The sequence below is a fragment of the Chaetura pelagica genome, unplaced genomic scaffold (genome assembly GCF_000747805.2).
Source record: "Chaetura pelagica isolate M959 unplaced genomic scaffold, ChaPel_1.0 scaffold67, whole genome shotgun sequence".
Taxonomy (NCBI): domain Eukaryota; kingdom Metazoa; phylum Chordata; class Aves; order Apodiformes; family Apodidae; genus Chaetura; species Chaetura pelagica.
In genome coordinates, this window is record NW_009954107.1 from 4,851,640 (window position 1) to 4,864,812 (window position 13,173).

Consider the following 13,173-nt stretch of genomic DNA (forward strand, 5'->3'; position numbering starts at 1 on the left):
CTCGGCACCTGCCGAGGCCCCGGAAGCAGCTCATACACAGCTTGGGTCGAGTTGTTCAGCCCGGAGAGGAGAAGGCTCCTTAGATCAGCCTTAGGGGCTCAGAAGGGGCCTACAGGAGAGCTGGGGAGGAGCTTTTTACAAGGGCATGTAGTAATAAGGGGTAACGGATTAAAAGTGGAAGAGGGGAGATTTAGACATTAGGGGAAACTCTTCACTGTTAAGGATGGTGAGACGCTGGCACAGGGGTCCAGGGAAGTTACGGAAGCCCCACCCCTGGCTGTGTGCAAGGCCAGGTTGGATGGGGCCCTGGGCAACTTGATCTTGTGGAGGTGTCCCTGCCCATGCAGGGGAGTTGGAACTAAAGGATCTTTAAAGGTACTGTCCAACATCAACCATGCTGATTTAATGAGCTACAAGACTTAAGTGTTGGTATGCTTACCCAAATCCAGGTGCCTCAATGTTACTGTTACCATTTAGCAACTTTTCCCTTATGAGTTCTATAACATTCATATTACTGTTTGGTTTTAATTCTTGCATCTGCATCTCAAAAGAAAAAAAAAATAATCTTAGCTCTGTCTACATGTTAACCCTTTATTGTGCTTGTTTCTTTTCTAAATACACCCCAGCTCTATCCAACAACCTAGCAATTTCCTCATGCTGTACAGAAAAACTAGGTCCTGAAATCACAGGCAGTTGAAGCCTCAGGAGGAAGGGGTTACATAAGGTAGGAGTACACTTAAGCTACATCATAATTAGTAAGAGAAAACGTGTGTTGAGAAATAGAGCAATTCTGTTTCAATACCCAGAGAGAAAACAAATGGAAATAACTGCATTTTTACCCTTTTGAAATAACAGTCCACCAAAATAAAGAACATGATGGAGAGTTTAATTCAGAATTATAGCCTTTGACACATTACATCTCAGAACATGAATTTAGTATTCCCACTGCACAAACTTCCATACCCATACTTTCTGGAAAGAGAAAGGGAAAATATTTTATAGTCTTTAATGCTTACACAACATCCAAGATGCAAAGTATTAGTGAAACCAGTAGTATCCTGTTGGCATACTATGAAGGTAGTGCTTAACGCTTTTAGCAAGAGAAGGGATTATAAATAAAAGTATCTCAACATTAGAGGAAGGGAAAACCTACTTCCCAAGTGTTTCGCAGAATTAATTCTTTCAAACAGTACTTCAACCCAGGAGAAGAGCAACAAATCCCTGAAGGTTTTGTGCTGCCCTGAAAGACATTTGAAGCAGGAGTGTGACTTGACACACGCAGCAGTTACCTACACAGACACACAGAAATCCACCTTTAAAAACAAGTAGCATTTATAGTGTTTGATTCCCTTATATACAGGTACAAACTTTTCTGGCCTCTGTTTTTCTTTCTAGAACTTAATGAGACTGTGCAATACTGGAGCAGTAGTCTAATATATCCTGTATAGTGAATTCCATAGTAATTCCTGATCCAGGATAGCAGCGAGCTATCAGCCCTTCAAAGTGCTTGTACTGTCGTATAAACTCATCTTGCATGGAATGCCACACAACCTGCCAAAGAAAGCAAACTTTAGGAAATGTCAACTTGCACAACACACTAGGTAAGAACTACCAAATATTGGCTCATTAATTGATTCTCGGTTCAGCTGTCACTTTAAAACTAATGTTTGCTAACAAAGTTCAGTAAATGAGTTGCTGTATTAACAAAAAATCACAGAAGTTTTTTACCCATTAAGTTTAAGGTTTTACTGTTTACAAGGTTCCTACCAAATTGGCAAAGCAGAAAATAGTAAAGAAAAGGAAGTTGACCTAAAAGATGTATTGCTTTTGTCTTTAAAGGACACACCCCAAACCAGAACAGTGCTACTAATTCATGTTTCAGACTTTAAAAAGCTGTTAATACATACTTAACTCTTAAATCTACTTATCATTTACTGCAGTGAGAAATTTTACAGTGTAAAAAAAAACTTAAATAACTATCAGAAAAGATGCAACTGAAAATATATTCTGTCATAGTGTACCAGCTAAATTTCGTATCACATTCACAGTTAATTTAAATCTAGCTCTTTCTACTTCCAGCATATTTTCCAGAACAGATCACCCTCCTCCTTAATAGGCATGAAGGGAATCATAAAGGAATTTTTTTTCTGAACTCCATCTCTACTACAACAGTTCAAATCAATGTTACAACAAACGGAATGAGAGTGGAATTATAAAAAAATCTACTCAAGATTTATAGTTTTTTAGAGTTATGCTGAAGCTGGGCACTCCTCAGAGAATACATTTGCAAAAGCGATAGTAAAAGCCTTTGTGTAAACAAGGATTTTTTCAGTTACGATTTATTTTACCTGAAGTAAGTTTTCTTCTTCACAGAGATGTTTATCGACCTTCTTGTACAGATTATCCAAGCCCTTCTTCACTTCTTTGCCAGGATATTCCTTTATCACTTTACGGAGCTCTTGTTTATTAAAAGCCAGCTGATAGCTCACTTCCTCCTCTCGTATACCTTGTGCCACACGAGCTTCAACACCCTCAAAAAAATGCTAACCAACAATAACAGCATTATTATCACAAATCTAAACTAATTATCTACACATACGCCTGTCAAGTTAAGTCTTCGTTCTACTTGATGACTTTTGTGTGTACTAGTGTAAAACTGAAATGAATAATTTCTAGAAGCAATCAAGCTTTCCTTTGCAACCTTATAACCAATACTGAATCTGCCTCTAAATCCTCAATTAATGAGGCACAGCCTGGATCTTTTGGACAAATTGAGTAAGCATCTGAATAGGAATTTCTCTACTTCAACTGTAATTACACAACAGCAATATTTGTTCATAATTGCGCTCTCACTGCCCTGCACCAGCTGTCTCAATGTAATAAAAATGGAGGGAAGTGTGCCTGTGAGCATGCACGTAGAGCCACAAGGAGTTCATTTGCTTCACAGCATCCCTTAAGGTGCTGTGTTACGGATTTGTGGCTAAAACAGGGCTGATATCACACCAATCTTTTGGTTATTGCTGAACAGGTCAAACCCAGCTAAAGGGTATTCCATAGCATGTAACATCATGCTCAGCTATAAATATTAGAGTTAGAGGAGGCAGGTGGAGGTGGTATTTGTCTTCCAGGTGGCAGCTGCTCAGAAACTGGCTGGGCATCAGTCTGCTTGTGGGAGGTAGTGAGTGACTGCTTTTGCATCACTTTTTCCCCCTTCCCCCCTTGCTTCTTTTCAATGATTAAACTGTCTTTATCTCCATCCCCAAATTTTCTCTTTTGTTCTTCCTATTCTCTCCCTTGTCCTGCCTGGGGAGAGGGGGAGAGCAAGTTATATGGCAGCTTAGGTACTCACCACACTCAATCCACAAGTGAGAGGCAGTGATAAAGTATTTAAGTTTTGAAAAAGAGAATACATCTTAAGACTTTTCAGAAAACTAATGCCTGAAATCCTGCTTCTGTAAAATGCAGTGAACACTGGGAAAGATTCTGAGGGCAGAACTGAGTGCGTGGTCTGAAGCTGTGCCAGGGGAGGTTTAGGTTGGGTATTAGGAAGCACTTCCTCATGGAAAGGGTGATTAGACATTGGAATGGAGTGCCCAGGGAAGTGGTGGGGTCACCATCCCTGGAGATGACCCAAAGATTGGATGCAGCACTTAGTGCCTTGGTCTAGCCAGTGTGGTGGTGTTAAGTCATAGGCTGGACTTGAGGATTTTAGAGGTCTTTTCCAGCCTCAGTAATTCAGTGATTCTGTCAGTCTGAATGTTAATCAGCATTCAGCATAACACCTAGTTCAACTTCAGACATACAGAACTTTCCTAAAACTTTCATTATTGTTAAACAGTTCAGAATCTACAGTAATTCATCTCTACAGTTGAGGAGGGGAAAATTATCCCAAAGCTCCTGTTTACTTTTTCCCTCACTTCTTCCTTCCTCAAAACAGTTCGCTTAAGGCACAACTGATGTTTAGTCAGGACTGTCATTGTAATGAAAAATTGTATTATTTCCATCCAACACTGTTGCCCTCATGACTAGAATACTCTTGCCAGGCACGCTTGAGTCTAAAAATATAGAGTTGATGATAGAGGCAATGATAAAAAGTGCAAATTAAATGCTTGAGAAAGACTAGTCTATACCATTTAAATGTATAAAAACTCAAATATACGTACATTTAATTTTTCAAGAGGCTGTCCGAGTGAGTAGATTACATAAGACTGAAGATGATCGGTGTACTTCTGTTTGGCTTCTTTTTTCTCAGCTTCAAGACAAGAAATTTTCAAGCGAGAAAGCGTTGCAAAAATATGATGGAAGTTCTCCATCATGACCACATCTCTGGGTGTTTTCTGGCTTTCATTAGCTACTTTCTCAACTGAAAGAAAAAGGAAGCAAAAATACTTAAAATACTAAAAGGTCAAGCAATTTTTTTAAAAAAGTAACTGATAACCATAATACTGTCAGAAAAAAATATTTTCATTTTATGTCAATGATACCCTTTGTATGAGGATTGTCATTATTGCCTCTAATAAAACCAGTATCTGAGAGCCTTCAAAAGTAGTAACAGATATGTACAGGCTGCAAGACAATTACATTTGTATGCCAAAAAAAAGTCACTTATAAAAAGATACAAAATAATGACTACATATGGTCACTTACATAAGTGAGAAAAAACCCACATTCTAGCTTTCAAGCATGCTTTCATTATTCCTAAATATACTTCACATGACAGAACTACTTAAGAAAAGTCTCTTTTCCTTCTTTGCTAAAATAAAACTCTTCAATAGGTGGTGGGTTTTGAAAAAATGTTCTTCCTAGTTTTGCTTAGCTTCTTAGTTTGATGGACAAAGTTACTGGCAATCGCCAAATTTAGTAATAAAAATGGATAACCTTGCACATGGGTTTCTTACTTTCCACTCCCCCACCAAAAAAAACAGGGCAGGCAAAATAAATTCTACCTATTGCTCCCTTATTGCACCTAAAAGCAGGCTGGAAGAGAATAGCTTCAATGAAGAGCGCAATTAAATCTCTATGCCTGTTCATCCGTTAATCATTTTGCTGAGACTACCAGGATGCCCACCATGAAAGTGATCCTGGACACCAGAGTATTAATAAAGATTGTAAGTTCCTTTCAGTCAGAACACTGACTGAATTGCCAACTAGGCAGTCTGTTACTGCCGATTTTGTTCTTCCCATATAATTTTCTTACTGCCTCCCTCAGTTCTCTTTCTGACCTGTTTCAAACATTACTTGTAAATTAAATATCCTACTGCACTAAACATAATGCTTGCATTGATTTTGAACATTTTTTTTACTTTGTTCCATCTTAATTCTTTACTTCTATCCCTTCTCCTCCTTCATCACAATTCTTTGTTCTTTTAAGTTTGCTCTGTACTTGTCTGAAACAAATTTTGTTTCTTCTTTGGTGGCATAATTTTGAATCTTTTAAAATGTGCTTTTCTAAATTCTACCTAAACAAGTTATTTTATCATTGTATAGTTTTGCCTGTCTATTGGTGTTTGCTTGGCTTTATCACTTGAATGGGAATTTCTTAAGGACAGCAAAGTTGGGTACAATCAATTTATTTTCAAAATTTACTGTCCTATCAGCTGGGATGCTCCTGCTGACTACAAATAGTCCACTATGCCATGAAGTAACATCTCTTCATGATTCCTTAATATGTTCAGAACCACTATGCTATAACTTCCTCAAACTAGCTTTATTTCCTCTACTGTCTTCTCTTGCTCAATCTTCCCCTAAACAAAAGCAGTTAAGTTTCAGTGGCTGGGAATTATAAGTGGAGGTCTTTTTAAAAAGGATTGACAATTTTCCAGAGTTCACTGGCTTGCAGTAGGACAGTAGTGTTGCTGCTGTTTTTCCAGACTATAGCTGGGAAAATAGGGAGGACTGGAGGGACATTCAGTTGTGTCAGGCTAGGATACAAAGACTCTAATCTGTCAAGCAAGGGTAAAACTCCTAGCCAGACAAGGCTGTGAAGACAAACAGAAGATAAACAGGGATCCCATCCAGATTCATCTCCTCATGTAAGCTACACTGGAAGAAAAAAGACAGGAAACCACTTCAGACTATGCATGTTGTGTTGCTGTCATTTCCTCTCTCCCTCCTGAGTCTTAATCACTTCCCTCTGTCAGAACTCAGTTACTTTACACTAATGTACAAAGGGAAATATCCATAGTTTGCTCTAAGTATTTTATTATCAAAAGGTTTACACTTGCTCTCCTACCAATAACAGAGATAACCAAAATTCCAGCACAATATCAGCCACATGGTTGGCAAAAGAGTCTGAGAAAAAAAATTTTAAAATCATCTGTTAGTAGGAGCAAAATTATATATAAATAGGAGGAAGCAATCATTTTAGTAACTATGACAATTTTCAGATGACCTACCACTGACAAAAACAGCTCTAATAAGTTTTATGTAGGCTTTATCTAGATCTCCTCGTCGTTCTGCATTTTTGAAAATTGATTCAGCAAGGGCTGCAAACTCTTCAAATTCAGCAACAAATGGAAGGATCCCAACTTTACTCTTCTTTGAGATTTTTACTTCATCCATCTGCTTCATTTGATTACTCTTAAATTTGAAACAAGAACAGATGTTAGCCTCTAATGACTCCAGACTATGTAACAATTAGTAAAAAAAAAGCATGGAAATAAATTTATCTTTCTTAGTCTTCCTCCATTTTTACCCTCAAAAATTTGTTAAGAAATAAAAACATTGGAAAGAAAAAAGGAAGGTGGGCAAGTAATATATTGCAGTTTTTAGTCTCCTTTGTTTACTTAATTATCATTAATTCTAAAAAAAAACCCCAACAAACAAGAAACAACTCCAAATTTACCCACTAGAAGCAAGTAACAATTTTTGCTCTATAATCTAACACGGAACTTTGCTTTTCTGATTCAGCCAAGCTATCAATTCCTTTTACGACAGGAAGTTTCTCTAATCTTCTACTGAATTTTTATTTCTGAGTATCATAAAAAAATGAGCTTCAAAATATTATAAGCATTAAACTGATCAAGAATGGCCAGTCATCTTAGGTTGGCCTAGAGCAAAATTACCTTTATGACAACAACAAAAAATTTAACAGCAACTGTGTTTTCACTAAACTTGCCATATTTCATATGATGATCCTATGGTATTAGCCAAAGGATGTTTCTGGCAGAAGAAGCTGCCTCTGCTACTGACAAAATTGCCATTTTATCTAAACCAAATTTTTGTTGGGATACAAGACAGAAATAACTGAACACATGGAAGAGATGTCTATTTGGCATATTATGCTCAAAGGGGAAAAACAAAACTCACAAGTCCATGAGGTTTTGATTGGGTAAATAAAAATGGCAGAGCGCTGTAGTTTACTTGATTGACTTCAGCAATCTCAGTAACAGCACAAGTTTAAACAAGCAACTAAAAATTTCAGCCAGCTCACAGCAGTAAATGAGTGGTCACATTTGTTACAAACAGCTAATTACTGAAGAAAACTAGAATGGAGGACAAAGAAACACAACCACCAATTACTTCATATTTTTAAGGTTTGGCCAGTAGAAGAACAATGAAGTTACTCATTTTCACCTCAAATTGAAGGTAAAAATTTAGCTCTTTTAAAGAAAAGAAAAATCAAATGTGATAGGAATGGGATTCTGATATTACAGTTAGGTTAAACAAAACAGCTAAAGAACTTACAATGCATTTATCAAAGTTCCTTTTGACAGTCACCAAAACATTTCCAAGGGTAGTGCTGAGAAAGGAAGCTGGGTCCACATTTTGTGCCGTCCACACATGATGACTCATCTTAACTAACATGTAAAGGGAATTAAAGCTATCAATCTTGTCTCCCAGTGCTATGAGATTATTCAGCTCAGGTTCAATGCAACGAAATATTTTTGTCATCATTTGTCGAATCATGTCCTTCCTATTAAAAATACACAAGACAAAAGCATTACTCAGTTTACTAGGTTATTTTACATGTTCTTTGATAACACTTTTAGGATAAATTTATTGGATATAGCAGTCTAATTTGCATTCAACAAGTCTCATGAATTTCAGAGTGCAACAAAAGGAAGAAATGCCAATGCTGCAGAGTACAAATCAATAGTCACATGTATAAAATATTCCAAAAAAGATTTTCTGTATGGAAGCTGCCATGCACCGAGTCAGAAATTTGCTAAGCGTATTTTCCAAAGCCTGTTGCACACATTAGAGTGCCTAGTTTTGCTTTGCAAACAGTAAGAGAATTAAACATCTTTTTTTAAACTACTATAGACAGAAATGTTCATTTCACATGCAAATTTTTTTTATATTTACAGACACATTCAGTGTCTAGGTGTTAATTAAGAGTTCACTCTTCATTTTCCGTAAGAGGGAACAATTTCTGATTATAAAGGAAAAAGTTTTATATGCCAAATAAATTCACACGCAGGCTTAAGAATCAATAATAAACAGCAGCACATACTCAGATGAGACTGTTTGTGGAACACCAGAGGTATATGAACGAGACAAAGTTCCTCCATCCATTTCCTCCGCCTCATTCTGTAAGAACAAGGAACGTATATACAGGAAGCTGAAAGCTTGTTTCTAATTCTATACTTAAGTGGTAAGTATACCTGACAAAACCAAGATAATTATCACCTTTCCACCACTGCCCCCTCCCTCCCCATTTTTATTTTTTGTTTGTTTGTTTTTCAAAGTAGCAAATACAGTGGTTTGCAAGGTTTGGTCCTAAATAGATTTTGTATTGGAGAAAAACAAAATTATTGATCACCTGGATCACATGATTGCCAGATAAATTCAGAAATTATCCTTTAAACAGGCCTCTAATAAGGCCTGTTCAATATTTTTTACTTCAGTGATAGAATTAAGAGTCATACCGTTGCTGATCCTGAGATGCTCTGATGTTGCTGTAGTTTGAAAAACTTACTAATGAAGTCCTGTTCTGCCAGACACAGAGGCTCTAGTTCACTTAATACTTGCTCGAAAATCTAAAACCAGACAAGTATTTTATCAGTGTACTGAATGCTAATTTTAATTACTTGTTGCATAGGTTTCTATTTAGTTTCTATCTTCAGCAAGCTTTAGAAGGCTAATACTACTTAAAAGAGATGGAAGCACCTTGTACTTTTATCTTTAAAAGTAGTATCTGCATCTTCAACATAGTCCTTCCTCATCCATATAACACTGGGGAGAAAAAAACAAAGTTTTTCCACAACTAGAAGTTTTTAAGTCACAGGGAAAAGTCCTGAGGAAAGACTTTTGTGCTACACTAAAAATATCTGCATTTTAATAGTTAAGTCATAGGTTCTGCCACCCTCTTTTCTGCTTGGGTTACTGAGAAAGGAGACAAAATTAAAAGCCTCAGGGAAAAAAAAAGAGTTAAACTGTGTATGTAGAAGATAACTGCTCTGTAGAAGAAGTTTCTACATAGCTACTAAAGAAACAAACATTTTTAGATTTAATCTGAAGTGAAACACTGTTTTGGCAATAAGTCATAAAAATAATTTAATTTTATGAGTAAAAACTATTGAAATTGGAAGTTGGGGATTAGACATACTTCTAATCTGCCATCTTTACACAACAAAACTTTCTGTGCAAGTATTTATGAATTAAGATGGGGTAATTTACAGAAATGAAATAAATCTAGCACAACCACACTACTGAAAACTCCCCTAGAAAAAACCTACTAGGTCAGCTCAATAGCTTACAAATCTATACAACAGTCACACTCACATGTTCCAAATGAGCATTAGATAAAAGTCAGAAGTTGAAAAAATTAGCACAGTTCTTGTATAAAATAATTTTAAAAATATATCACTTCAATTCTGGACAATCTGCTGCTGTGGATGTGTAAAAGCTGTTTCAGGCATACAATATTTCCTCCCAGAAATAAAGATTGAGCAAGTGTTTGAAGAAGTCAGAAGAAAAATACTAATTTCCATCAATCCAATAGAGAACAAGATTATTTTTTTTCTCTCACTCTGCTAACAGTTCCTGTTCTCTCCACAGTACTGAGGAGTCAATTCCACAAGAAAGGAGGGGTGCCATCACTTTTAAAGGTTCAGAGAAAAAAATCAACTCAACAGGTGCCGAGGAAACTACAATAATAACTTATTGCCTTTGCTTAAAGCTGAAAAATGATGATAACTGTGATATGAAAGCAGTATAAATAAAATTTTAGGGCCACAGTCAAATCCTGGCTAAAGAAGATCATGCTTTCTTATCCTTCACTTTTGCAAAAGTGACAAAATGCAACAGAACACATGAACATTTGTAGTAAGCAAAAAAATAATCAGTTGAGAACTGAACTCATGGATTCTTACTTGTTTAAAGATGCATATTGGGCTTAAAATTAATAATAATTGTTTATGTTTTATATTCTTTACAGATCACACAACGCATATATAGGAACTAAAAGGAATCTTATCATTAGAGAAAAACACTCTGATCCATATATTTCTTAGAAGCTGCCTTTATTAAATGCATGGTGCACAGAATTTGAACTTGGCATGTTCCCAGATTTAAACAGTACAGATTTTTAAAGGATGTGCAAGACACTTCTAGTAGAAAACTAAGCAGGAATCCTATGCAACATTTTAGCTTTACCTTATCAAATTTTGTTCTATCAGCCACATCAAGGTCAGAGGCAGACATGTTTCCCATATCCAACAGTGAGGATGACTGAGACCTACGGTTTCCTGAACTCTGAACAGAGAGTTTGTTTAGGCTAGAAGTAGAACCGGTCAGTTTTCCAGAACTTCCATGAAGACCTGTAAAAGAAGGATACCATGCATGAGGGAAACAAAGGCACAACAAAATACTCACAAACAGATTCATTACAGAATGTACGAGACCCAGAGTTGCTGGTAGTCCTACATTAACAAACAACTCTATATTTTCTAATCTGCAAATTCTTTTGCTATAAACACATTCTTTTCTTGTTACAAGGTAACTGAAATACTTAAGCAAGTTTAGAATACAATGTAGCTATATAAGCTGCCATTGTAAAGCATAAATAGAGCTATAAAAGAAACAAAACTGTGAAATACAAGAACACTGGATTAGATACTCTCCTTGAAAGCAAAGACCAGTTATGATCTTTGTCAATGTATGTTGGGCAGTTTGCCACAAGCAGAAGAATTAATCTGCAAGAGGGAAAATATAAAACTGCTTTATATACGCACAGGCCATTTTTCATCTTGAACTTCATCTTTCTGCTTTTAACATCCTTTTGTCTACAGTTTGCTCCAGCTAGTTTGCTGGATCTCCAATCCCATAGTAACTCTGCTGCTAATGTTCCCCCTTCCTTTTGGTAATAATTAACATTCTGACATTTCTTCCTTCTATTGTGGGGCTCTCCTAGGTGAGGAGCGTATCTTTTGATTTTGATTTTTTTTTCCCCCCCCAAATTTTCAGAAATTCTGGAACAGGATTGAGAAAGTTAGCAGCAAAACATACCAAGAAATTGTCCGTATTTGACCCCCATGTAAACTTTTCACATTTCAACCACAAATAAAGCAATCCTGCAAGTTTCATTTAACTGCTATGTTGGTATCTAGTCTAGGGACACAAACAAAACAAAGTCTGTACATCTAATAGAAGTTATTTCAACCTGCTGGAAGAGCTGGAAAACTGTGACAAGCTCTCAGGCACAAACCTATTTTCTAGATCAACTAGTCGCATGGGAAAACCAAAAGATGTTGCCTTTACCTGCAAACCTTCAACTTCTACATTGGGCCATTTGAGCTGTGCTTCATTTTTGCCTTGCAAAAACAATGATTCTGCTAAAGCTCATTTTATTCTGAACAGAGTGCTTCAGTGTTAGGTAGATTTTCCATGATGCAGCACTACACAATGACACACATGCATTGACAATACCAACTAATGCAACTAGTTATACTCACTCTCAGTTTCCTGTTTGACAGCACTTTCTTTTCGAGGCAGTGTAGCTGGGATGGATTAGGTTGCAAGCATCAAAGACAAAGACAAGTTAAAATGCAGTTTGCACAAACCATGCACAAGATGCAAGTTAAGCTCTAACTGGAAAGAAACATGCAGAGAACTATAAGCAGCAAGTAACTACATAGCAAACATTTATTTGGAGAGTTACTATTCTATAAATTAAGTATCTAAGCTATGTGGGAACACAGTCAGTTTCTAGATATTAAACTTTACTTTTTCTTAGACAGTGTGTTCAAAAAACATTTTTGGTAAGATATATTTAAGTCCTCCCAAATTGAGAAGTCCATTACACTAGGGTTTTGCCAGAATTAACATTGCAAAAGACTCAGCTTCCAAGATGAATCATCATATCAATATTAGACATGAAGAAATTAAAATATATTTATGTAATTTTGTACTGAGTCAGAAATATTGTCCACCTCTTCAATTAAAAAAAAAACCACTACAAAAAAACAAACAATACTGCAAAATCATTCATATTAACAGTAAAACAGGCTAAACCTTTCTGTTGTGGATAAATCAGAATGTTTACAAAGACAACACATTTCTGTATTCATGCTGCACCAAAAACTGATGATGGCAAATTCAGAGAGGATGCAAAAAATAAATGTAGAGTAAAAAAAAATTACAAGGTGTTTTTTATTATTATTTTTCTGTGTTTTGCAGAATAGAACAGTTTCCTCAAGTGGACTTCAATACGAAATTTAGAGTAAATGGGAATTTGTAATAAATAGAGAATCCCTAACTAGTAAAAGGCATTTGCATACATACACTAAAAGCAGTATGTAGTATTAAGATCTTGATGAGGATGGATGCTACAAGCCCCCCAAAATGGAGCAGGCAAGCAGAACCTACTGTAATAGAATGAGTAAATACTTCTAAATGCCACAAACATGTCTTAAATACCAGATATTCTCAAGTAGGTAACACTACTGACAATTGTAACATCAAACTCAAATATAATTTCAGCCTAGTTTTTAAATCTTGGGGGTTTTGGAAATTTTTTAATAAAAGACTTAGGCCTAATATATTTGGCACATGCATCTGTCATGCACTGGTCCCACTTCTTCATTGTCCTCAATTTCCAAACACACAGGACCATATTACAGAACGTGAAGAACTACAGGCAAAGATCAGGCTCTAGACAACCAACAAAGTGGCTTTTGAAAAGCCACATCATATAAACATATGGCAGCAGGAGAAACCTTTACCACAGTG

At 36.2% G+C, this 13,173-nt stretch overlaps 1 protein-coding gene across 1 annotated transcript in view; it reads right to left on the reverse strand.

The window, feature by feature from the left end:
• Positions 1–1,215: 1,215 nt before the first annotated feature.
• EXOC1 (exocyst complex component 1) overlaps positions 1,216–13,173 on the reverse strand; it is a 27,346-nt gene continuing 15,388 nt past the window's right edge. The window contains exons 10-18 of the mRNA XM_010002522.1: positions 11,898–11,942; positions 10,600–10,763; positions 8,871–8,981; positions 8,456–8,532; positions 7,687–7,915; positions 6,396–6,579; positions 4,164–4,363; positions 2,349–2,543; positions 1,216–1,551 (exon numbers count right to left, since the gene is read on the reverse strand). Coding sequence (XP_010000824.1) covers positions 1,399–1,551; positions 2,349–2,543; positions 4,164–4,363; positions 6,396–6,579; positions 7,687–7,915; positions 8,456–8,532; positions 8,871–8,981; positions 10,600–10,763; positions 11,898–11,942 — 1,358 coding nt within the window. The 3' untranslated portion in view covers positions 1,216–1,398. The remainder of the gene's footprint in view (positions 1,552–2,348; positions 2,544–4,163; positions 4,364–6,395; positions 6,580–7,686; positions 7,916–8,455; positions 8,533–8,870; positions 8,982–10,599; positions 10,764–11,897; positions 11,943–13,173) is intronic.